General features: G+C 42.5%; 1 protein-coding gene across 1 annotated transcript in view; it reads left to right on the top strand.

Annotated features, from left to right (window-relative positions):
• Nucleotides 1–27,842, top strand: part of LOC128528030 (protein unc-13 homolog C-like) — a 208,775-nt gene that overhangs the window by 144,330 nt on the left and 36,603 nt on the right. The window contains exons 25-29 of the mRNA XM_053500754.1: nucleotides 9,284–9,372; nucleotides 9,989–10,129; nucleotides 10,675–10,798; nucleotides 13,547–13,606; nucleotides 19,913–19,993. Coding sequence (XP_053356729.1) covers nucleotides 9,284–9,372; nucleotides 9,989–10,129; nucleotides 10,675–10,798; nucleotides 13,547–13,606; nucleotides 19,913–19,993 — 495 coding nt within the window. The remainder of the gene's footprint in view (nucleotides 1–9,283; nucleotides 9,373–9,988; nucleotides 10,130–10,674; nucleotides 10,799–13,546; nucleotides 13,607–19,912; nucleotides 19,994–27,842) is intronic.

Genomic DNA, 27,842 nt, shown 5'->3' on the forward strand with positions numbered 1-27,842 from the left:
TTAGTTTATATTGAGATTCTGTTAGCATAACAATGTCATAAGTGTCCTGATATTTGTCATGATCGGGGTGTTGTGGCAGGTGTTGAACGCCGTGGGCGGAAGGAGCAGGCATAGAGGCAGAGGGGTGGTGTTAACCAAAAAAAAGAGTCTTTTAATAAAGGTTAAACAAAGTATAAATAAAGAGACAAACAAAGGAACAAACAACCTCAAACCATACTTAACTTTGTGCTAACGGGGGCTCTCTGGCAAGACACAGACAGGGGAACAAACACATGCCCTGTGGCGAGACACAGGCAGGGGGAGACACAACACACGCCCTGTGGCGAGACACAGGCAAAGGGAGACACGCAACACGCCCTGTGGCGAGACACAGGCAAAGGGAGACACGTAACACGCCCTGTGGCGAGACACAGGCAGGTGGACAAACATAACAGGACATAAACGAGGTGTGGAGCTGAAACTGGACACTAGAGACGAACGGGAGGCACATAGAGACGAACGGGAGGCACATAGAGACGAACGGGAGGCACATAGAGACAAGAGACCAAGAGAGGGACGGGACGAGGGCTAAAGACATGGCAATCAGCTAGGCATGGCTTCTAGCTAAACATGGTTAAGCATTGCTTAACCATGGCAGTTAGCTACACATACACCTAGCTAAGCATGTCTTTAGCCCCAACATGCACTAAGCTATACTTACCTAATAGCTTAAACACACTAGGGAATAGGGGCACAGAAACACAGACAAAGGATACCCAGTGGCTAGGCGAGGCAGCCCTCCAAGACTAAGCGAGGCGGCACTCACAAGCTAGTCGCTACTCCCCAGTCAGGAGGGACAGCACTCTAAAACTAGGCGCACTGGGACAATAGGGGGAGAGGAAACACAGGACAAAGGATACCCAGTGGCTAGGCTGAGGACACATCAAAGGCTAGGCTGAGGACACATCAAAGGCTAGGCACACTGAGCAACTAGGGGGGGTAGGAAACACAGGACAGCTAGAGACACAGAGGGGCTATGGCTAGAAGCATGCTAGTACTGCAACTGTACTATAAACTCAACACAGCATTTAGCTAATCATGCTCCTAGCCACACATACACCTAACTGCTTACCTGCTCTAGCTAACCACACGAACACAGGAGGACAGGACTGAATCAGCTCCACAAACACAGACACACAAAACATACACAGAGACATTGCCAATAAGAGAGCCCAAGTCAACACAACTAAAATCAAAGTACAAATTAAACAGATAACAAAACAAACCAAAATGCCCACATAACTGACAGTGGTATTACCAAAAATGCTCGACCCAGTTTCCCAGTCTAAACAGCTATTTATAGATTGATTGATGGCTACCTCGGTTCAGGTGTGCACTGCATCACCTGACCGAGGTGCCTGCTGGGAAACTGAGTCGGCCAACAAAAACTACAAAATAAAAACAGTGACCTCTAGTGGAGGACCCTTACAGTACCCCCCCCCCCTTAAACCGCTCCTCCGGAGCGCTATTGGTGGTCCCAAGGCACTTCCCTGGTGTCCCTTCACCCGACCCCGACGGGCTAGCTCCCGTAGTCAACTGTGTGGCGGAGGCAGCACCGGATTGCTGTTGTAGGCCGGGCGGAGGGGGCAGCACTGTCTTGCTCTGAGAAGTAGAGCCCCTGAAGACAGTGCTGTGTTGTCCCCCAATCCGGGCGGCCGATGCAGTACTGGCTTTTCCTCCGCCGTGCAGTGGTGGGTGCCCGACATCGAAGCCGGGTGCTGGACGCTGTGCTGGGGTGTCGCTCCGAAGGCGGCGAGCCTTGAATAAGGGCTACTGGACGAAGGTGGGGACCTCCACATGAGGCCTGCTGGTGTTGCTGGGACCTCCTCGAGGCGCTCGGCGGCTGCTGCTGCTGGGACCTCCTCGAGGCGCTCGGCGGCTGCTGCTGCTGGTGGCCTCCACGTGAGGCGCTCGGCGGCTGCTGCTGCTGGTGGCCTCCACGTGAGGCGCGAAGCGTGCTGCAGCGGTGGCCTCCACGTGAGGCGCGAAGCGTGCTGCAGCGGTGGCCTCCACGTGAGGCGCAAAGCGTGCTGCAGCGGTGGCCTCCACATGAGGCGCGAAGCGTGCTACAGCGGTGGCCTCCACGTGAGGCGCGAAGCGTGCTGCAGCGGTGGCCTCCACGTGAGGCTCGAAGCGTGCTGCAGCGGTGGCCTCCCCGTGAGGCTCGAAGCGTGCTGCAGCGGTGGCCTCCACGTGAGGCTGCCGCTTTAAAGTCCCAGCCCCCTCTGCTATGCCTTGGTGGGTCGAGCATTCTGTCATGACCGGGGTGTTGTGGCAGGTGTTAAACGCCGTGGGCGGAAGGAGCAGGCATAGAGGCAGAGGGGTGGTGTTAACCAAAAGAGAGTCTTTTAATAAAGGTTAAACAAAGTATAAATAAAGATACAAACAAAGGAACAAACAAACTCAAACAATGCTTAACTTTGTGCTAACAGGGGCTCTCTGGCAAGACACAGACAGGGGAACAAACACACGCCCTGTGGCGAGACACAGGCAGGGGGAGACACGTAACACGCCCTGTGGCGATACACAGGCAAAGGGAGACACGCAACACGCCCTTGGCGAGACACAGGCAGGGGGACAAACACATAACAGGACACAAACGAGGCGTGGAGCTGAAACTGGACACTAGAGACGGACGGGAGACACTAGAGACGAACGGGAGACACATAGAGACGAACGGGAGACACATAGAGACGAACGGGAGACACATAGAGACGAACGGGAGACACATAGAGACAAGAGAGGGACGGGACGAGGGCTAAAGACATGGCAATCAGCTAGGCATGGCTTTTAGCTAAACATGGTTAAGCTAAGCTTAACCATGGCAGTCAGCTACACATACACCTAGCTAAGCATGTCTTTAGCCCCAACATGCACTAAGCTATACTTACCTAATAGCTTAAACACACTAGGGAATAGGGGCACAGAAACACAGACAAAGGATACCCAGTGGCTAGGCGAGGCAGCCCTCCAAGACTAAGCGAGGCGGCACTCACAAGCTAGTCGTTACTCCCCAGCCAGGAGGGACAGCACTCTAAAACTAGGCGCACTGGGACAATAGGGGGAGAGGAAACACAGGACAAAGGATACCCAGTGGCTAGGCTAGGGGACCATCAAAGGCTAGGCTAGGGGACCATCAAAGGCTAGGCTAGGGGACCATCAAAGGCTAGGCTAGGGGACCATCAAAGGCTAGGCTAGGGGACCATCAAAGGCTAGGCTGAGGACGCATCAAAGGCTAGGCTCCGGACACATCAAAGGCTAGGTTCAGGACACATCAAAGGCTAGGCTGAGGACACATCAAAGGCTAGGCTGAGGACACATCAAAGGCTAGGCTGAGGAACCCCCATCAAAGGCCAGGCTAGGCTGAGGAACCCCCATCAAAGGCTAGGCACACTGAGCAACTAGGGGGGGTAGGAAACACAGGACAGCTAGAGACACAGAGGGGCTATGGCTAGAAGCATGCTAGTACTGTAACTGTACTATAAACTCAACATAGCATTTAGCTAATCATGCTCCTAGCCACACATACACCTAACTGCTTACCTGCTCTAGCTAACCACACGAACACAGGAGGACAGGACTGAATCAGCTCCACAAACACAGACACACAAAACATACACAGAGACATTGCCAATAAGAGAGCCCAAGTCAACACAACTAAAATCAAAGTACAAATTAAACAGATAACAAAACAAACCAAAATGCCCACATAACTGACAGTGGTATTACCAAAAATGCTCGACCCAGTTTCCCAGTCTAAACAGCTATTTATAGATTGATTGATGGCTACCTCGGTTCAGGTGTGCACTGCATCACCTGACCGAGGTGCCTGCTGGGAAACTGAGTCGGCCAACAAAAACTACAAAATAAAAACAGTGACCTCTAGTGGAGGACCCTTACAATATTTAGGATATTTATTTTAAAAAAAAATGCTCCTAGCCAACAGGATGCCAATGTGTAAATAGTTTAGAGTGCACCACCTGTAGGATTATAGCAGAACTGCTTCATATTACAACCTCAAATGCAAACATACTGTATATAGATTTAATTTTTTTTTTATTGATTTTGGAGTCAGTGTGGCAGTACTTAAATTGCCAAATAATTGCAATATGTTACTTTTAATCATTTTCCCATATCCCTAGTAGCTAGCTAACTTTCTATTGTTTCATTCACATGTTGAAAATGTACCTAGACTAACTTTATCCGCGTGACACGGGGACACGATGAGGTTCCTTGATCTTTATTCAGATCATGGACTTCTCCGCTTTTTCTTATTTGTGGTCTGCTTTTAAATGCCCCGATTGTACATCTTGTCTGTGTGTAATCAGCTCATATGTCTGGCTGTCTGGTTCCCCTAAAAGGGAGCTATTAAAGTTTGAAATATCAATCGTCTGAAGTTTAGCACGAAGCAAATGCAGAGGAATGGAGAGATCGTTCTTTTTTATAACGAGAGCCGAACGATGTATTTCAGCCACTCCAGTCCTCGAGAGCGTGACATGGTTCAGAGTTCTCACTCGTAACTCTGAAGCTAAACTTTAAACCTGGGCTTTTATCAAGCAAAAGTGGTTCCGCTCGCTCACTCTGGCTCACCGTGAGAGGAGGACTGCTAAACAGAACTGAAAAATTTAAGGAACATGCAGAATCCAATAATGTCTATCTATCTTTATACAGTATATACACTCACCTAAAGGATTATTAGGAACACCCGTTCAATTTCTCATTAATGCAATTATCTCATCAACCAATCTCATGGCAGTTGCTTCAATGCATTTGAGGGTGTGGTTCTGGTCAAGACAATCTCCTGAACTCCAAACTGATTGTCAGAATGGGAAAGAAAGGTGATTTAGGCAATTTTGAGCGTGGCATGGTTGTTGGTGCCAGACGGGCCAGTCTGAGTGTTTCACAATCTGCTCAGTTACTGGGGTTTTTACGCACAACCATTTCTAGGGTTTACAAAGAATGGTGTGAAAAGAGAAAAACATCCAGTATGCGTCAGTCCTGTGAGCAAAAATGCCTTGTTCATGCTAGAGGTCAGAGGAGAATGGGCCGACTGATTTGAGCTGATAGAAGAGCAAATTTGACTGAAATAACCACCCGTTACAACCGAGGTATGCAGCAAAGCATTTGTGAAGCCACAACACGCACAACCTTGAGGCGGATGGGCTACAACAGCAGAAGACCCCACCGGGTACCATTCATCTCCACTACAAATAGGAAAAAGAGGCTACAATTTGCACGAGCTCACCAAAATTGGACAGTTGAAGACTGGAAAAATGTTGCCTGGTCTGATGAGTCTCGATTTCTGCTGAGACATTCAAATGGTAGAGTCAGAATTTTTCATAAACAGAATGCGAACATGGATCCATCATGCCTTGTTACCACTGTGCAGGCTGGTGGTGGTGGTGTAATGGTGTGGGGGATGTTTTCTTGGCACACTTTAGGCCCCTAAGTGCCAATTGGGCATCGTTTAAATGCCACAGGCTACCTGAGCATTGTTTCTGACCATGTTCATCCCTTTATGACCACCATGTACCCATCCTCTGATGGCTACTTCCAGCAGGATAATGCACCATGTCACAAAGCTCGAATCATTTCAAATTGGTTACTTGAACATGACAATGAGTTCACTGTACTAAAATGGCCCCCACAGTCACCAGATCTCAACCCAATAGAGCATCTTTGGGATGTGGTGGAACGGGAGCTTCGTGCCCTGGATGTGCATCCCACAAATCTCCATCAACTGCAAGATGCTATCCTATCAATATGGGGCAACATTTCTAAAGAATGCTTTCAGCACCTTATTGAATCAATGCCTTTTTAAGAATTAAGGCAGTTTTGAAGGCGAAAGGGGTCAAACACCGTATTAGTATGGTGTTCCTAATAATCCTTTAGGTGAGTGTGTATATATATATATATATATATATATATATATATATATATATATATATAAAACAGAAAATTAAACATCGAAGGAAATATGCAAGGAAACATGCAGTTGAAAGACACAGTGTGTGCTCAGCTGGAAATGAATCTGATGTAGCGATGTAGAACTATAAATAAATAACTGGTGTTTTTCATGACAGGACATACATTCACGAGAAGGTCTAAAATGGCAATATAACAGAGCGTTATCATGCTGAATAAAATAAAAACAAGCTGTAAGGCAAGCAAACTGAGATGTTTAATTTACTGAAAATAATTAAAATGTTTAAATTACAGCTTTTCGTCCGGAGCAACAATGCGATCTTAAATGAGAATTTAAGCAAAACCTGAGCAGAATTTACAAAAGCAGAAGTTACAAAAACTACAGAAAAAGTTTATTTTATCTATACAACAATTGTTCATTACAAACTCAGATAAACACTTAAATCTCTCTCACACTCACTCATTCAGTCTCTACAGCACTTATCCTGCGTCCAGGGTCTCAGGAGGCCTGGAGCCATTACCAGGTGGCCTTCGGGCACATATAGGGGGACACCCTATATGCGGTGCCACTCCATCGATTGCAGTGCACACACACACACTCAATTACAACTATGGGCAATTTGGGAACGCCAAATAGCCTAATCTGCATGCCTTTGTACCATGGGAGGAAACCGGAGTACCTAGGGAAACCCACCAAGCACAGGTAGAACATGCAAACCCCATGCACACAGACCCAAGTTGGGACTCGAGGACACAGTGCTAACCACTATGGCACCGTGCTTAGCCTCAAGACTCGTCAGTCTATCAGTAAAACTAATTTAACTGCATTTTACTGGTTTCGAATCTGACCTCCATATGTCTGTGTGTATGTCTGAGTTTGCATATCTACCTGAACTTATGTTTGGGTAATCTGTTTTTCTCCCCCAGTTTAAAGACATGAGCTTTTGGATTGCATCTAATCTGTCTTAATGATGTTTGAATGAATAAACAGATGAATTTAGGCACAATGCTGAAAATAGGGACAGTGGTGTCTCAAGTGGTTAAGGCTCAAGGTTACTGATCAGAAGGTTGGGAGTTTAACCACCAGCACTGCCAAGTTGGCACTTTTGAGACCTTGAGCAAGGCCCACAATCCTATCTGCTCCAGGGGGTGCTGTATCCTGGCCCTACACTCTGACCCCAGCTTTATTCCTGGGATAGTCAAAACAGTCATTTCACTGTGACTAATAATTGAATCCCCTAGTGGTCTGTGATGGCATTGCAGCTGGACATTTCACAAGTAGGATATTTTCTTATATGAGGTCACATTAGGGTGAATATCTAATTAGCTTGTTAAAACCCCGGCCAGTACAAACATAAAAAAGGGACGAATAGCAGCAGGAATGATCTATTCTTTTTAGTGTTTTTTGTTTGTACACATAAACTAAAAACCCAAAAAGTGTGTTCATTGTGAGAACGTTTATAAGATGAGGATGATCCAAGCACAACTATTGAATCTTGATAATTAAATTGATGGAATTTGACATGTGGAATATATATTGTGATGATTAAACACCACGTAGCATTGTAAGCTCTATAATATCCATATGGTGTCACGGTGGCTTAGTGGTTGGCACTGTCGCCTCACACCTCCAGGGTTTGATTCTTGACTTGTGGTCCGTGCGCATGGAGTTTGCATGTTCTCCCCATGCTTGGTGGGTTTCTTCCAGGTACTCCGGTTTCCTCCCACAGTCCAAAGACATGGAGATTAGGCTAACTGGCATTTCCAAATGATGTAAATGCGTGTGTAAATGTTGCCCGGCGGTCCTACCACAGTCGTAAACATGGGAATAAATACTATGGTCACCATTGTCCTCCATGGTTCCTAGTTGGACTACAGAGGTTCCTAGATGGATGGATGGAAGATCCACATGCATTTAAACACATAAGTAATGTATAAGCCCTTCTTGCATGGCATTACCCTGCAGCTCTGGCATGACCTTACAGTAAACTGCACTTTGTTCCTACAGTATGCTGATCGTTTGAAGCAGGGCTTTATGTTCACGCTGCCTCTTCACTCAGCATGACTGTATTTAGGAAATTCAGAGTCTCTTTATGATCGCATCCTCACTCTGGTTAGTTTTTACTCAGATGCGTGGAGTCATGCAGGTAATAAAGAGCACTCGCGCGTCCTACGTGGCCGATTCTGTGCATGTTTATGGAAGATGTAAGGTTTTAGAAACACTCAGGGGTTAACGGGTTGGACTAAACAGAGTGCTGTAATCTACTCTGAGCTTGTGTTTTATTTCTGATGGGGGACTCTGCAATATTTATGAAGGGAAAGTTTGGTTAAAGGGGTCTTAGAGGTCCTGGTGTTGTTCTACAACTTATACAAAAAACTGTACATACAGTAGATTATTGTTGTTAAGAGTTTTTTTGCACCGCTGTTAACCACAGCATGATGTTTATGAGAGCTGAGAGGATGTGTAGCAGGCGATGTTCTCAGCGCTAGCAGGAGCAGAAGACGCAGGAGAGACTGTGAGAATTACAGCAGAGTGCAGAAATCTGATACTAAAGTTTCTCATCTACACACACACACACACACACACACACACACACGTGTGATGGACAGCAAAGAAAATCTCATGGATTCACTTCACTGAGCTCATGCTCAAGATTGACTGTCCATCTCTCTTCCTCTCTCCCTCTTCCCATCCTCTCTCTTGCTCTATCTTTCTCTCACACTCTCTCCTTTCCTCCTCTCTCTCTCTGTCTCTCTCTCCTTTTCTCCTCTCTCTCTCTCTTTCTCTCTCCTTTTCTCCTCTCTCTCTCTCTCCTTTTCTCCACTCTCTCTCTCTCTCTCTCTCTCTCCTTTTCTCCTCTCTCTCTGTCTCTCTCTCCTTTTCTCCACTCTCTCTGTTTCTCTCTTTTTCCTTTTCTCCACTCTCTCTCTCTCTCTCTGTCTCTCTCTCTCCCTTTCTCCTCTCTCTCTCTCTCCTTTCTCCTCTCTCTTTCTCTCTCTCTCCTTTTCTCCTCTCTCTTTCTCTCTCTCTCCTTTTCTCCTCTCTCTCTCTGTCTCTCTCTCTCCTTTTCTCCTCTCTCTCTGTATCTCTCTTTCTCTCTCTCTCTCTATTTCTCTCTATCTTTCTGTCTCTCTCTCTTTCTTTCTGTCTCTCTCTCTCTTTCCCTCACTCTTTCTCTCTTTCTCCTTCTCTGTCTCTCTCTCTGTCTCTCTCTTTCTCTTTCTTTCTGTCTCTCTCTCTTTCTCTCCTTCTTTCTCTCTCTCTCTCTCTGTCTCTCTCTCCTTTTCTCCTCTCTCTCTCTCTCTCTCTTTGCTGTAGCTGGACGCCGAGGCGAGTGATCTGCTGAAGGAGCTCCAGAATAAACTCAACACGGTTCTGGATGAGCTAAGCGCAGTCTTCGGCTCCAGGTACCGCCCACTGATGGTGTGAGATTACATCCCTAACACAGGGGCCAGGGTTCCACTGCTCCAAAAAATGTCTGTTTTTGTCACTTTTTTAGTGCCAATAAAAGATTTGTTAAACAAGATTAGATTATACACACAGGGTAAGTTCTCTCTCTCTCTCTCTCTCTCACACACACACACACACACACACACTATTAAAACTATTTCAGTTTTAAAAAACTGCTTTGCTCAGTCATTACTGCTTAATTAATTGGCTCTTACTTTTTTTTTTACTTCAACTGCAACATTAATATTTTCTATCCTGATTAAAATATATAGTTACTTTATTATATATATATTGTTTTAAAATTACTTTAATTGTATTGTTTATTCTTTTAAACGTATAGATAAAATATATAGATATCTACACAGACAGACAGACAGACAGATACTGTACATATATATAATTTAATAACGAGATCGATCGTTTAATCTCCTTTAAACACTTGAACTATGCAAAAGCCTAAATAAGCAAGCTGATACAGTGTTCTCAGTGCAGTAGTATTAGCGTGTGTAATTAGCGTGTGTAATTAGCGTGTGTAATTAGCGTGTGTAAGACACCATGGTGTTGTTCCTGCAGCTTTAAGCCGGTGATTGAGGACTGTGTGAAACAGATGAACCAGGAGCTGGTCCAGATGAAGGGCAACGCCGCGAACAAGAGCAACGCCGCCATGGACGCGGAGACTGTCCTCCGTCCCCTCATGGACCTGCTGGATAAAAAGTGAGAGCTTCTGAAAATCACAGTTATTCACTTGCATTGCATCTAATGTACAGGAGATGTAGAGTAAGTTGCCTTCTGAGCTTCACACTCAGATCCTGTGGGTGGGACACACACCTGAGATAGAAGGTTTCATAGGAAAGAAAGACTCACGCTGTTCAACAGCATCTAAACCGTGCCCTTTAAACGCCGCAGTGTGTGCGTGCATGCTGATTTTCCCTCGGCAGAGCATTACGGAGAATTTCCCTAATCACATGCAAATGCCAGGTCTGTCTGTGTGTGTGTGTGTGTGTGTGTGTGTGTGTGTGTGTGTGTCTTTCAGCCCCTTCCACCTGCCCCATAATTCATAAATACTGATATTCAGAGAGCAGTCAGTGCGGCACACACACACACACACACACACACACCAGCATTAGTACTCTATAAGGTTGTGTTATTGAACTGTAGTGTGATGGAGTGTTTCCCTGGAGAGGTGAGGAAGGCTGTAATGACGTTCCCGTGTTATTCCGTCCTTCCTCTGCTCTCACACTCATTCTCCGCTGTTCCAGTCTCATCCTCTTCGCTAAGATCTGTGAGAAGACGGTGCTGAAGCGTGTGCTGAAGGAGCTGTGGAAAATCGTCCTGAACACCATCGAGAGGCAGATCGTCCTCCCGCCACTGTCTGACCAAACAGTAAGCAGCGCAAACAGCTGGAGCTACATAATTGTAGTAATAGTAGAAGCTGGTGTTCACGAGTGCTCATGTCATGACGTCGAATTCTTCATGGTTTTAACTCACACGACTATGCTGCCACGAATCTGTCATAATCTCCTACATATTGAATAGACTTTAGTTACAAAATGTTATTATGTTACAAAACATACTCACAAATCACTTATCTACGACACCACATAATCATCCCTGAATTGTCGAGACCTGTCAAGAACTGATGGGATTTCTCTCAAGTACCCTACATTTCATTAGGACTGGCTACATTAAGTCTTTTTGGTCATAAATTACAAAAAAAGAAAAAACCCGTAACCCTTTATCAGAGCTTCTCTTTCCTGTCCTGTTTGCTCATACCTTCGTAGCCATCTGGATTCCTCTTATGAACACAAATCCAGATGGCGCCAAATGTCATCATATCTGTCGCAGTCCAAAGCCGAGCTTCTATTACGTTCACACTTTATATTTACTAGACGTGCACTACATTGTTGGTATCCGGAGGCGGCAGAGTTGAAGACGCTGTGATTTGCTCTGGGAGTGACGAGAATGGACAGGATTAGGAATGAGTTTATTACAGGCACAGTTCAGGTAGGACGGTTTGGGGACAAAGTTAGAGAGGCCAGATTAAGATGATGTGGACGTGTGCAGAGGAGGGATGAGGGGTGTATCAGGAGGAGAATGTTAGAGACGAAGATGCAGGATCCAGGAGGAGAAGAGGAAGGCCCAAGAGGAGGTTTATGGATGTGGTGAAGGAGGACATGGAGGAGGTTGGAGTGACAATGGAAGATCTGGAAGGCAGAGTTAGATGGAGACAAATGGTCTGCTGTGGTGACCCTAAATGGGAGCAGCCGAAAGAAGAAGAAGCAGTACATTGTTGGAAATAAAGATTTGGACATCAAATCGAATTTGTGACAGTTCGGGAAGGTTCATAATTAAACATCAGCCATACTAATGAATCTGGCATGTTTTTTGACTCTACGATCCATTACAAAGAGACCTGAAGCACCTGTGGAGTCATGCAGAACTGCTACAATTTTAGTCCGCTATTTCAAATTTTCAATCTGATATTTTGCTGTGAGTCATACCAAGCCGTGACAAACGTCCTAATGATCCCCCTTGGAGTTCTCATGGGAATTCCTCAAAATTGTACTGGTTGGGAATGGAGAATGTAAAGAACTAGACTCATGTACTTAACATTACCAGACTGAAATGACTCAAGTCTTTTTTTTTTTTTCCCTAATTGACACAGAAATTTTTTCGGGCTGTCAGAGTGCACAAATCTGATGTTTTCCAGATTGGACCCGAGTCAATTACATATGTACATTTACGGCATTTGGAAGGCGTCCTTATCCAGAGCGACTTACGGTACATATTTGTCTCATTATACATCTGAGCAGTTGAGGGTTAAAGGACTCGGTCAAGACAAAACAATGGCACAAACAGAAGCTACTTGGTGGTGGCACCTTATTGATCTCCATATTTGGATCAGAATTCATGGTACTTTTTGCCTTTGCGCTTGCATAGGGCACTCACTAATGTCATTAGTCAGCACTGGCAGCAGGGGGATTTCATTTGACAACAGGACGGCGGTAAAAAGTAGTCAGTGGAGGTAAAGTGAAATCTGTGACTTAGTAGCTATTTGGGGCTATGAGACTGTCGAAGCAAAACTAAATGGGAACTAAATAATAAGAGCAGTGTTTGAGATCAATTCAAAAGGAAATGACAAAACCTGGCTCCTAAAGGGGGTGAAAAAAGTATGCGGAGTCTCAGGGGACAGACTTGTCCACATCACTCTCTCTCTCTCTTACTCATTCAGTACATTACTTATCCTGGAGCATATCACATGGTAGTAGGTGGGGTACAATGCCAATCAGCATAGGGAGGAAACCAGAGTACCCAAAGGAAACCTGCTAAGCATGGGGAGAACATGCAAACACCACACACACAGATCTGAGCCGGGAATTGAACCCCTGACGCTGGCGGTTTCGAGGCCACAGTGCTAACCCCTACATCACCATGCCTCCTGTGTTCACGTTAGAGTCAGTTATGAATTATGAATGTGGACCGTCATGACATGCACATCTGATCTGACCGCAAAATTCCGAAATGAAGAACATGGCTTGTAATGTGAACATGGCCTTACTTACTAACCTAATCTGGGGTACTAGTAGTAGAATTGATAATCCCTGTTTTCAGGACTAGAACAAACAGTAGTGTTAACAGTAATTGTACTTGGATTAGGAGTAATAGTAGTATATCAGGAGAGGTATTAGGAGTAGTATGATATTAATACACTTCAATTTTTTATATATAGAAATAAAAATAATAGTAAGACCTGGTAATATAAAAATAAACCTTAGACTATGATACAGTACACCATGGTATATAAGTGACAATCACTAACAGACTTCACTGCTTGGACATCCTGGGTATTTTATAGACATGATTTATTTGACTGCGTACAGTAGGACAGCTGGGAGACCAGCATTCCTGTCCAACTTGCTGTCCATCTCGCTAATGAGACGTCCCATCATCCTCTTGTTTTATTTATGATGTTAAACTTTAAGACAGCATAGTGCTGAATGTACTCGGTGTTGTGGGTCTCTATAACCCCAACCCACACTAATGAACCTCACTGCAGCATGATATCAGTACAAGTGACATGTTCATTGCCTTTTGCACTTTTGTGTGTGTGTGTGTGTGTGTGATCCACAGCAAGGAGCTCAGATGATCTTCAGTGCAGCCAAGGACCTGGGCCAGCTCTCCAAGCTGAAGGTAGGATGTGTACAGGGTCTGTAAGGAGCTACTGGATGTCATGGTTACTGTTGAGTTTATATTTACACAGTGTGTATTATTATTAATCAGAGTGCAGTTATGCAATCACTTGCTTTTAAGTAATAATAATAATAATAATAATAATAATAATTTCCATTCGTACACGTTAAGAAAAAGAAATTCCGTAGAAGCAGAAGGAAAGGCAACAAACCAGCGAACTACCTTCAGACTTTGAGGCGCATTACAACTGACTAATAAGCAAATGGTTATATTATATTACAATAATGTAAAAATCAAGTATGTACTTTGCCCTGTGTACTACAGATCCCTGTTTAGTTTTTTCGCTTGACTTAAAGAAAGGTGCCTAAATGTAAACCTTTGCTCCTGAGAGTGTCATATACTATCTACATGTCCAAGGTGCTGTCCGCTCTCATTATATGACCACTAAGGCAAATCATTGCAGCTCCCAATTATTTTTTCAGGTATTTGTTGTTGTTTCTGTGTTTGTGCTTTATAGCTGTCAACCATAGCCTTATATTACTGCCCATACTGTACTCTAGGAGTGCACACCCTTGTACTGTAATACACTTGGAGCGTGCACAATGATTTAGTGAAGGAGTAACGTGAGCATGCATGATGCTGTACTGTAACAAAGTGAGATTGAACCATGCTGCAATAAAGTGAGCGTGCATGAAGCTGTACTGCAACAAAGTAAGTGTGCACAGTGTTGACTGCAACAAAGTAAGCATGTATGGTTCTCTGTTGTAATAAAGTAAGCATGCACAGTGCTTTACTCTAATAAACTGAGCATGCATAGTGTTGCACTGCAATAAAATGAGCATGCACAGTCCTGTACTGTAACAGAGTGAGTGTGCACTGCGCTGTACTGCAATAAAGAGAGCATGCACTGTGCTGTACTACTATAAAGTGAGCATGCACAGTGCTGCACTCTAATAAAGCGAGTGTGCATGGTGCTGGACTTAAAAAAAATGTGCATGCATGAAGCTGTATGGTAACAAAGTGAGTGTGCATGGTGCTGACTGCAATAAAGTGAGCGTGCATGGTGTTCTATTATAATAAAGTGTTTGTGCAAAGTGCTATACTCTGATAAAGTGAGCGTGCACAATGCTGTACTGAAATAAAGCGAGTGTGCATGTTGCTGTACTTTAAAAAAATGTGCATGCATGAAGCTGTATGGTAACAAAGTGAGTGTGCATGGTGCTGACTGCAATAAAGTGAGCGTGCATGGTGTTCTCTTATAATAAAGTGTTTGTGCAAAGTGCTATACTCTGATAAAGTGAGCGTGCACAATGCTGTACTGAAATAAAGTGAGCGTGCACAGTGCTGCACTCTAATTAGGCGAGTGTGCAAGGTGCTGTACTTCGGAAAAAATTATCGTGCATGAAGACAAAGCAAGTGTGCACAAGGATGACTGCAATAAAGTGAGCATGCATGGTGCTGTGCTGCAATAAAATGAGAGTGCATGGTGCTGTGCTTTAATATGTGACCGTGCATGCTGTTCTACTGTAATAAAGCAACCGTGCATAATGCTGTACTGTAATAAATTATGCAAGCATGGTGCTGTACTGCAATAAAGTAAAGCTACATAAACAGCAACAGTATTTTTTCACCAGCTTGACTTCCTCCCAGTTTAATACTGAAGCAATTGTTTATAATGGTTACTGACTAAAAGGAATGCAGCTGTTTTGTTGTGATACTGCCACAGAATCATTTAGTGCATTAGCTAAATTACTACTAAAGGTACCTTTTTTTCAAACACTCACTTTTGCAATTATCCTGCATGTTTAGCCTTTAATAAATAACCAAACAATGCATTCGCATTTATTGCAAAAGTTCCCTCGAGAAGCCGAGACACACGAAGACAGAGAGTGAAACGTGTGAAACAGGTGGTGCTTTTGAGAATGCTGCAGGGAGTTTATGACTCTATACTTCATTACGTCTGATCGGCATTCAGACCTATTTTCCTCCTTTATCTCCTTCTCATTTTCTCACTCCTACCCTGGGTTTTCTTGATATTCATTTTATTCTCTTTTCTCTCGCTCTCTCTCCCTGTCCTGTATTTCCAACGCACTCTCGCTCTGCTCCACCTTTCTATCGCCTTGTTATCGCCTGCTGCTTTGCCGAGTTGCTCAGTAATTGCCTTGTTTCGCTCCAGTTCATCGTGTTATAGGCCCAGCCTGGTGGGATTCTACCTGCTCACCTCCTCCTGGTGGTTGGGTAGATTTTGACGAGATATGTTTACGTGGGTGATAGTTTTGCCTACTGGCTGTGTGGAATATTTCCTGAGCATTTTACTATCGCAGGCCTCTCCAAGCAGCGCCTGTAAAAAGGATTTCTTCACGCCAAATCAGTAAAAAAAGAACCTCATATTTTGTATAAATGATATACATATTATTAACACATCTTTTCAAAAATTTTATTTACATCGAAACCAAGCAACACAATAAGTGGTTATCATCAATAATTCTTGATGCGATGTTCATGCCAACTTCAGGAAAAGCGAAGTTTCTCTAGATTGTCTTTGAAAAAAGAATAGTATGTTTTGCCTACGCAGTAGGATCATTACCCGCCCTCGGGCCTGATTGTGTGCCACATGGTTCCTATGGTGACAAGCGCCATTGCCTCTTTATTTGTGCTTTCTTCTTGAGGCATCCTGGATGCTCCTGATCCCCCTGGTATTCATCTTAGCAAATTGTCAAAAGTCACATCAGTCATGAAACTGCTCGCGTCAAACATTTGCCACAAAAACGCCTACTGATGTTCTTTAACAATTAGCAAACAGTATTTTTTGTGAACATAAAGAAATTAATAGAATTTTTTTCATAAGATTAAAAAAAAATAAATAAGACAATGCAATACAGTACAATGCCGCCTAAAAATCTTACAAAGTTAAAGAGATTAAATCTTGACAATACCATCCATAGCCATTGCTTGATCAGGGAGAGGGGCTTTCTGTCACTCTCCTGTCAATCACAATGACACTAGCCAATCAGGTGAGCTTGTGTGTGTTGCAGATGACGCATGGTTACCATCACCTCTCTCAGAAAGTCCCAGAGACCAATTTACAGAGTTAATGGAAATAAAAAGTGAAAGCAGTCAACAAATTAACGGGAAAATTGAAATTCTGCTATTAGTAAAAGCTGTGTCTTAACAAGGAGCATTCTCTAAGCCTACTGTAGCACATTGTCCTGATTTAACTACAATCTCAACTAACTAATGTTATTTCCTTAGGAACGGAATTAAGGTGTTAGTCATTTATAATTAAACTCTGTCAGGTCTGATCAAGTCTGATCTCAGACAGAGAGTTAGTTTAGTCAGAGCACTGAGACAGCGACATTTCACCAGAGAAAGGCTTTTCAATCTAACTGCTTTATGACCACATGTTCACTCCAGGCTTTAATACAAGGCAGATTGCTGGATAGCATGTCTGCCGTGATTGCTGTGGAGTGGTATTAGCATGGAGCTAGCTCCGCTAGCACCGCGCCTCGGCTCTGATGATTAAATGAAGCTGAAGTTTCATCACTCGACCCACTTCAGAAATTAGATTTAGCTCTGAAGGTCTGAAATTAAAACTCTGAAATTAAGGCTGAAACTTTCTTTTACTTTCTTTTTCTGAGTCCAATGAGACTTTGAGAGTCACAGAGTAAACAAGTTCGCTCTGGAATTGTGTTTTTCTTCAGGAAAAGGGGTGTGGCCTGTGTCTGAGGGCAAGGAAAGAAGGTGTGGCCTCTATGTGTCAGTGCAAATGACCGGCATGGTCTTTGGTACTGCCTAACTCTGTACAGGAGGCATTAATCAAGGAAGTGTGGGCAATTTGCTCATTTTTATTTAAGGTGTGGCCTAAGTGTCTCAATTGAGGTCAAGCAGGCATGGCCTATGGATCTCAGGTTAAGTCAAGGAGGTGTGGCCTATCTGTTTCATTTTGTAAAGGTACAAGTACCTTTATTAAGTAGAGAGGGCGTGGCCTATGTGTTTTAGTTTAAGTCAAGGAGATGTGGCCTATGTGTCTTATTTTTAGTATAGGAGGTGTGGCCTGTTTGTCTTAGTTTCTGTAAAGGTGTGGCCTATGTGTCTCAGTTTATTAAAGGAGGTGTGGCCTATGTGTCTCAGTTTATTAAAGGAGGTGTGGCCTATGTGTCTCAGTTTATTAAAGGAGGTGTGGCCTATGTGTCTCAGTTTATTAAAGGAGGTGTGGCTTATGTGTCTCAGTTTATTAAAGGAGGTGTGACCTATGTGTCTTGGTTTTAATAAAGGAGGTGTGGCCTGTTTGTCTTAGTTTCTGTAAAGGTGTGACCTATGTGTCTCAATTTATTAAAGGAGGTGTGGCCTATGTGTCTCAGTTTATTAAAGGAGGTGTGGCTTATGTGTCTCAGTTTATTAAAGGAGGTGTGGCCTATGTGTCTCAGTTTTAGTAAAGGAGGTGTGGCCTATGTGTCTTGGTTTTAGTAAAGGAGGTGTGGCCTATGTGTCTTGGTTTTTGTAAAGGAGGTGTGGCCTATGTGTCTTGGTTTATATAAAGGAGGTGTGGCCTATGTGTCTCAGTTTTTGTAAAGGAGGTGTGGCCTATGTGTCTCAATTTATGTAAAGAAGGTGTGGCCTATGTGTCCCAGTCTCTGTAAAGGAGGTATGGCCTATGTGTCTTAGTTTTAGTAAAGGAGGTGTGGCCTATGTGTCCATGGCCTATGTACCTATCAGTCACAGTGAAGAAAGCATGGCCGAATCCTCGATTTTCTTTTCTTTCAGGATTGTCACTGTATTAGTCTGTTCTGTTTACTATCACACAATCGCAGTAACAACATTTCTTTCCCATTTTACTTCCACATATTATGCAAGCACGTGGTTTCTGTCAAGAGACATTTTATGAAAGGAGTGTCATTGTTTAGTAGCTGTATCTGTGTTGATATACTTTTTTACTCAACACAGTTGTAAAAAGTGGTTATTTAAGTTACTAAAGCTTTCCTGGCCATTCAAACCAGTCTGTCAACTTTTTTAACAAATAAGACTCAAAACTTATAAGATTTTCACAACATCTTTATGATTATTATAAACTAGGTCAAAAACCTCAGTTTACCCTTAAGGGTCGACAGCATTGTCAATGATGCCAATCAATTTTTCCTCTTTGCAAGTGTTTTTGTCAATTCATTTTTTATAGTAGCAATCCATGAAAAATATGTACATAAACAGTAGATGGTGACCTTTACAAAAAAGTTCCAAGTCACTGACAATAGGCCCACTAACTGTATACACTTGTTAATACACATTAAACCTAATGATTAAAACCTAACACAGAGAGTGCACATTTACAGTATTTGAGAATTCTAAATTAGTGCAAGTGTAAGTTAGATGGTACAGTGTTAGCACGGAGTGGCGCCGACCGTCATGCAGCAGGCCGCCATACTGTTCACTTGGATTCAGTGCCAAAACCCTGCGGACACAAGCCCCAGGATTTTTCTACATGAATGCTAATGCTACAGTTGGAAGTGGGTCAGCCCTTTGTAATTCGCTCTGCTCTCTTCAGTTGAGCTTAGAAAGACCAACACACATAACACGATTAGAAATGTTAGTTTTCATCGGTCTCAAAAGCGTTGAAGGTGGACTGAGCTGCTTACCCATTGGATGTGTTTTTAATGAATTATTTCTCTAGTGCTGAGATTATAAAAGAGCTGAGTCTGAATTCTGACAATTCACCAACCAGTCATACTGTAGCTCACCCGTGTGGAGCAGTCATCCATAAACACCAGAGATGAACTTATAAAATGAGATCCACCACAAAAGACATGAAGACTAATTAGAAGTTAATTACTTAGTCTCTGTCCAGTCTGAAGTGTTTTACTTAATCTCTGACAAATGAGAAGTCTTTTACCCACTCTTAGTCCAATCAAAAGTGTTTAATTCAGTCTCAGTCCAATCAGAAGTGTTTAATTCAGTCTCAGTCCAATCAGAAGGGTTTTATTCAGCCTATGTCCAATCAGAAGTCTGTTCCTCAGTTTCTGACCAATCAGAAGTGCTTTAATCAGTCTCTGTCCAATCAGAGATATTGTTGCTCAGTCTCTGTCCAATCAAAAGGGTTTTGTTAAGTATCTGTCCAATCAGAAGTGTTGTATTTATTTTCTGACCAATCGAAAGTCTTGTTGTTTTTCACCACTAACATGTAAACTCAGACAAGCACAATAGTAGGATGGAAACTTACTGGATGAATCAATAACCAGTATTTGGCTGATTTGATGTACTAAAAAATAGTAAAATCTCTCTCTCTCTCTCTCTCTCTCTCTCTCCTCCCCCCAGGAGCATGTGATCCGTGAGGAGGCCCGCAGCCTGACTTCTCGCCAGTGTGCAGCCATGGACCTCGTGCTTCCCACCATCAAGGTACCTTTTTCCTCTCTTTCCTTCTTTCTTTCTTTCTTCTCACCTGTCTCTCTTCTTTTAATCTGCCTCCCTCATTATCACTCAATTGATGTGTTCTGATCGGCTAGTAGTTCCCTGTAAAGTGGACTGCGCTGGGGATTCGGCCATGTTGAGTAAGGTTCCATATAGTAGGTAGTGAAACTGCTCAGGTTAGAGGAACACATGAACAATGATTCTTCAGTTCACTTGACACAAGCGTTCTGGTTCCCGAGCCTGAGGCTGCTTGAGAAGGTGGTCTTGAGCACAGTATGGCGTCCTTGGATTTAATTAGATATGAAGGAAAAGTCGTAGCTGATAAAGTTGGAACCCACACCAGAGTGTCACTCGTGATATCTTTTCCCGAAATATAAATAATATTAGGCATAGGGCAAAAATTGACTTCCTCCTTCGCTTCTTCTCTCTGTGTCTAATGGTGGCTAGGTGCATACTGCCACCTGCTGCATCGGAGAGTGTAAATGCACAAGTGTACCTGAGTACAGAGGACAACAATAATGTGAAGGCTAGCCTTCAGGAAAGTCGGGGGGCTATCATTCCTGGCCATGGTACAAATCAATCATACCTAGTGTGAAAGCGCCCCTAACTGACATTCCCTACACAGGGAGCAGGGAGCACTATTTAAAGTACACTGTGGAACGGAACACAGCAGGTCTCTCTTCAAGGACACATTTCTTTTCACTCTCTTTTCACTTTGTCATTTCTCTTTTTCTAGGGTTTTCTCTCTCTCTCTCTCTCTCTCTCTCACACACACACACACACACACGGTCTCAATTCCTCTTCTCCTCCCTCCATTTATCCATTATCACCTGCAAATGCCTTCTAAGCACAAACACTCTTATTCTCTGAAAACATGTTTAAACAGTTAAACATATAAAGTTTTGGTGTCTGAAAAAGAAACGGTTCAAGTTTGAGCCTTGGATCAGAGGTTTTCTCTTTTATATCTGATTCAAGGTTCCTTAGGGAAGCAAAAAACACCGCTCAACTGTTTTATACATTTTTCTATGAGTAGAAACACCTCCTATTTCTCCTTTTCTTCCTTTTTTACCCCACTATTTTCATTTTGTGTGTTTGGGGTGGGGGAGAGAAAGAGAGAGAGAGAGAGAGAGAGCTATTTTGGGAGGCAGACAGAGGTCTGACCTTGGTATGCATGGTGAGAACGCTCACTGTGAAGGTGTGAGGTGGTAACACAACCTTTCTGTCTCCTGTGGGTGCTGACATTGACGCTGACACACACACACACACGCGTGCGCGTAAACCACGGTCCGTCTGCATAAAAAAAAAAAGATTTCGACTCTGTCTCCTAGGCAACCGTCTCCTCCTCCTCCATCCCGACTTTCTGACCAATCACAGACAGAGCCTGGATGTTCCTCATTAGCATTCAGAGTAGAGGAACCAATTAAAGGAGTTTAAAAGCCAGAAATAAAGAGCCTGGTGATTTATGGAAATTAACATGTGTGTGGAGTCAGAAACTCTTTTCATCTTTTAAACCCGGTTACGCCACAGCGCTGTCGAGTAGCACAGCTGCAAATCACAGGGTTATAGTAACAATTTATTTATTTATTTATTTATTGAAAGGAACTTTAAAAGATAAATGGCGGCACAGTGATGTAGTGGTTAGCACCGGCGCCTCACACCTCCAGGGTCCGGGGTGATTCCCATCTCGGGGTTAGTCCCAGACCTGTATATGATGAGCATTATAGAAGAATGGAGAGGGAGTGGCCATTTATAGCTGCTGTAATGTGAGTTCGAAGTTTCTTAGGCATTCCACAGTTTAAGATGTATGTAAAATTAAAATTGACTCCGTCCACTGTTTTACATTTTTGTAGATTATTTATGGTGATGTGGGTAAGCCTGAATGTTTTACTCTAGCGTGCACATGTTTTGTGAGTTTTATCGAGTTTTTTCACTCAAACCTGTAATAAATCCGCGCCTGACTATGTTAATGTTACACTATAAGAGTAAGAGCTGAGCAAACACCCGACGCTCACACCTGTAGTGTGTAACTACACAGACCTGCTGTAATGTAGATGAAATTCCAGAAATAAAACATCCAGACAAACACACAGGATCTGTGGTGTGTAATAAGTGTTCATAGTGGAATGAGACGTGACGAGTGCTCTGAACTCTCTCAGCCGCAGAATTAAACTGAACGTGTACAACAACGGTCTTGTGATACACACACACACACACTCACACGCACACACACACTCGCCGCACCTAAACAAAGGGCTGATTGCATTCCTGCAGTCGGCCCAAGTGGCTAAAAGTGCACTTCGTATAGAAGGAAAAGTCTGAGTGATTTCTTTCGGGAAGAAAGGGTGGTGTGTGTGTGTGTGTGTGTGTGGTGTGTGTGTGTGTGTAGGGGGTCAATACTCATGAACCTTTTTGTAACCATGTGCATTTGCAGAAGTTCCCCCTGATCTCTAGCTAGATTAGATTTCTGCCTCATGTCTACATGTTTCTCATTTGGATCACTCAGACACGGTGCTTTATTCCTGTGAAATCATCTAAAAGTCTAAATAAACCTTTGGGTTTTTTTTTTATGCTTTCCCTCCTTGTCGTGTATAACACACAGAAACTCATCATAGCCGCACAGCCTGGGCTCTTTTTTTCACCAAAACTCTGAATCTAATGATAAACTCTGACTGAATTCTGAGTCGCTGTACATTTTTGTCCTAGAACTTTAGCCAAAAAGAAAAAAAAAAAAACATACACACATTTACTGTTGTATCTCGTGTATACATTGTGAAGCGGCTGTATTGCTGTAAATTACTACCCTTATAATAATAATACTATCTACAGCCTTTTCTTTTGTTTTTTTCGTTTGTTTGTTTGTTTGTTTGTTCATTTAAATAGTGACAAATTAATATTTTAAAATATACAGCAACCAAGAATTTTATCAGAATGTGGAGTTCTAGATTTAGAGTTTGAGTTGAAAAAAGCTATAAGGGGCACGTGAGGCTCGATGGTTAAGATGTTGAACTGGAGGAACATGGAGGGCCGCCGGGTCGAGTCCCAACACTGCCGGGACAGCACTGTAGAAACCTTGAGCAAGGTCCTTCCCAAGTGTTTACATACATAGATAGACAGACAGACAGATGGACAGATACAATTCTGAAAAAATAGACAGGTCTATGGGTAGACAGACAGATAGACAGTCAAATACATAGAGAGACAGACAGATACAATGCCAGCAAACGCACAAACCCAAATGCTGCCATGCGTGGCGGTAAAACCAGTATACCGCATGAGTAACATCTGTAGATAGCCAGACAAATGGATGGATGGATAAAACATAGATAGATATATAGATAGTAAAACAAATAGATGATGAATAAATAAATTTAACTAGACATGTCGTTATTTTTATTTTGACATATATTTATATTTATCTTTTATTTGTGTTTAATTAGAATTCCAGTAACTCAGATGAAACAAGTGTGTTAGGTGCCAGGTGTGGGCCACACGACAGGAAAAGGTGAAGGTGTGTAAAGTGTAGTCTGTGGCAGACGTGTTAAACACAAGCTCCTTGTTTCACTGAGGTGCTTGTTTCTGCAATCCAGAGAAAAAACAGGTACAAATGGAATATCAAAGCGTTAGGACCGAATGAAATCACGTACAGTTACACAAGTACCTACCGTTCAAGAGAGAGAGAGAGAGACACATTAGATTATACGGTGACAAACACACACGTCTGTCTATCAGTCCGTCACACCCCGCTGCTCTTCCCTTCTCTGTACAGCCTCAGGATTAAATGAGAGACAAGGAAAAAAATATATATATACACACTGTATAACGTCTATACCGCTGTTTTCTGGGGAGCCTGGAGCCTTATACAGGAAACTTAGAGAGCTGAATACTTTACATTTGGGCATTTGGCAGACGCTCTTATCCAGAGCGACTTACATTTTTATCTCATTACACATCTGAGCAGTTGAGGGTTAAGGGCCTTGCTCGAGGGCCCAACAGTGGCAACTTGGTGGTTGTGGGGTTTGAACCTGGGATCTTCCGAACCGTAGTCCAATGCCTTAACCACTGAGCTACCCCTGGCCCCCGCCAGTCCATCACAGGGCACAAACACTTACTCTACAAGCATATTGCAAACACCAGTTAACCTAACCAGCATGTCTTTGGACTGTGGGAGGAAACCAGAGTACCTGGAAGAAACACACTAAACATAACCCTGTCCAATACACAGAAGCGGATTTTAGATTAAAAAGCAGTCAATGATGTGAGGAATAAAACTCTCAGTGCCATGCCGTAATAGGTTATTAATTAAGAATGGGGTAGTGTGATGAAGCAGAGTGACTGAAATTCCCTGAAGTGTTTTATTTCTCTTACACCACAGCAGTTTCTCAGCGATTGCGTTTGTCGTTTATTAAACAATGACAGGCCACTTTCTATCATTTTATAGTTAAGTTTGATGTTAGTTCACTAATATTTTAGCAGATATAAACATCCGTTCCCTCTCCAGACTCTCGTTTCTTTCTTTTGCAACATGTTGCATTTCTGAGAAACCATGAGTTACCATAGTAACAATAACATACTGTATTAATATAAACCTGTGCTACTGTCAGAGCTGCTGTTATAAAAAAAAATAACCTAATCAACACCTTCTGACCAATCAGAGTGCAGGATTCAACAGCGTTATTCATTGCAGGCTGTTCTTGACATCCTGATTGTCTGGAGAATTGAAGCAATTGCTGGAATCGGTCCTGTTACTCACACACACAGCGGGTGTGTGACACACACTCACCTTTCACTAAACAAAAGGCTGATTGCAATTCAGGTACAAACTACAACCAACACATCAGCAGTGAGTCTTGTTTCAGATCAGGTGTCTGGATCCATTCAATACAAGGAGGTCTGATTACACCAGGATTCCTCTTCCTCTTCGTCATCTCCTTCAAATAAACAGATGATTGGGTTTTATTACATTTTGTTTGAATAGTCTTGTAACAAAAATTAACCCCTAGTTAAACCTTGCTTATAATAAGCACTAACCAGGAAAATGCGTTAATACTACTTGATTATTGTACTTTTATTAGTTATAATGCTGTAAAAATCATGCAATCTACATGTCCATTGAAATCCAAACCAAAATTCTTTTTTTCATTTCTATTTTTTCCTGGGATTGCAGTATTAGACACACCTGATTGCATTTTGTGGCCCAGAAGCCAGATTTTCGCTAGCAGCGTTTGGCTCCTCTGTATTGTTGGGTCAGCTGTTTCACATCGTTCACTTGACAAGACTCTACGGAGAATGGGTGAGGTGAGTTGGCTGGCCAGTCCAGAACAGTAATATCATGGTCAGCAAACCAGTTAGTGATAGTTTTGACAATGTGGGTTGGTGCTAAGTCCTGCTGGTGTCTGCAGATGGCAGCAAGAGATGCTCTAAAATCTCCTGGTAGATGCTGCGTTCACTCCGGAATTGATAAAACACAATGGACCAACACCAGCAGATGACATGGCACCCCAAATCATCACCCACTGTGGAAACTTCACACTGGAGTTGAATTCTTTGCCTCTCCGCTCTTTCACCTGACTCTAGCACCTTCATTTCCAAATGATCAATAATCAAGATTTTTTTTTCTTCTTAGCTCAGGTCAGACACTTCTGATGCTGTGTCTGATTCCGGAGTGGCTTGATCCTAAGAATTCAACAGGAGTAGGCCATTTCCTGAAGATGTCTGTGCGTGGTGGCTCTTGATGCACTGACTCCAGCCTCACTCCACTCTTTGTAAAGCTTTCGAAAGATCTTTAATTGGCTTTGCTTGACAATCTTCTGAACAGTGAAATCATCCATGTTGCTTCTGCACCTTTTCCTACCACACTTCATGAATAGTCTGTGGTTTACACTCTGTGGTCTATGATCATCTTCTGGACAACTGTCATGTCAGCAGTCTTCCCCATGTGTATACTGAACTATAATGTTAAATATTCTGATATTTTAAGAAAAAGATTTGAAATATTTCATTTTCACTTAAATATTTTTTGTGTAATGACTCTAGAATAGAATGTTTCACTTATTTAATTAAATTAATTCCAAATTTTCAAAATGACCACAGAGCTTCTAAAGGGAAATGAAAGATAAAAATATGCCTAAGACCTTCTATCTTAAAAAAAATGCAGAGGAAAAAAATGTCCTTTTATAGTACTCATATACTATACTTCTGGGTCTTTTAAACTGTACTTATACACAAGATCTAAGTCCCACATTTTTCTTCTAGGTTTCTTACCAATATGAAATTGTTTTTTACAAATTCTAGAAAGTTCAGACTTAACATAATCTAATCACCAAGCTAACATGCTAGCTAAAGTTATCTTTAATCATGTGCACTCACTTTAACCCATGCATGCACATTGAGACGAGTATGTTTGCTCTTTATAATTAATTATTTGTAATTATTTTTGCCATTTTTTTTCCTACATTGTATTGCAGGAATATCATATCATATTCAATCATATTGTACCAGAACACAGTCTACTAACATAATCATCCAGGTTTCCGATGCACACATTACGGCTTGGTTGTTATCATGAAGAGCTTGTCATGAAAACCGACATGCCCAATCAATTCTCTGGAAACAGAAGTTTTTTTTTTTTTTTGGTGTTCATTTCTTTCCACATGATGGATTCAGTGGTCTCAGTCCTCAGTAATTATTCATGGCATCCTGCAGTAGATAATAAATCCACTCGCTCATCTGGTTTTTCTCCCCGGAACCTTGCAGATAGACATTTATGTGGAGGAATGATTGATTTCCCAAAAGCCCTTGGGTTTATGGATTAGACTTGAGAACTCTAACCCTGTCCCGTGTCTGTAACTTCAACAAGAGTTTAGAGAACTGGATTTTGGATTTAAAAGCAGATAATGATTCTGATGAGGTCCTGCTTGTTATTTAAATTATACAAAAGTTAGTCCCGACCGAGTAATCTGATTTGACAGGAGGCGTTGCAAAAGTTAGGTCTGCAAGCAGCTGCTTCCCAAAACCCACATTTAAAACCAGTCACAGAAGCTCTTTCAGCAAGGACACCTCTGATAACATTGTCATTTTAAACAACACACTGTCTCCTTAAGATGTGTTAATGAATTGTAACACATTTCATTTTAAAATTACTTTCGCTCCAGTTAATGACACTATCCGCCAGTCACAGAAGTTTATATGTTAACGGAGCAAGATTAGCGGTTAAATTAAAAAAAAGAAATCATAATTTGTTGATAATAAATGGTGTTTGTGGACTCAAGTTAAGTCAAGTAGGCTTTTATTGTCACTTCAACCATATACAGTTTAGTACACAGTGAAACGAAACAACGTTCCTCCAGGACCAAGGTGCTACATACAATATAAATCAACAGGAAATAACTAGCTTACTAAGAAATTGGCTGGCTAGCTGAGACAAAAACACATTGACATGACAACATAAATTTTACAAAAGAAATTAACAAAAAAACTAACTAGCTAACTTAGAGATCTAATTAGCTGGCTAGCTTGGAGAAGACAGATTAACATTTTAAGTTAACAAAGAACTATCTATGTTTTTATGCAAAAGAGACAAATGTGCAAAGAAGAGTGTCTTATGAGCATCCCAGCTAGCCAGCTAATTAGCAACTGATGTATAAAAGCGATATCACACTGGAGTTTGTGCTGTTGTACTGGATATCAGCACGGCTGTCATATCTTCAGTACTCGGGCTGCACCCTCATGGCTATGACCGCATCACAGCCATGCTGATATTCAGTACAACAGCACAACCTCAAATCTGATATTGCTTAATTATCTTAGAAGGAAATTAAGTCAAAAGGTTTTAAAGGGT

Source organism: Clarias gariepinus, chromosome 7 (genome assembly GCF_024256425.1).
Source record: "Clarias gariepinus isolate MV-2021 ecotype Netherlands chromosome 7, CGAR_prim_01v2, whole genome shotgun sequence".
Lineage (NCBI taxonomy): Eukaryota > Metazoa > Chordata > Actinopteri > Siluriformes > Clariidae > Clarias > Clarias gariepinus.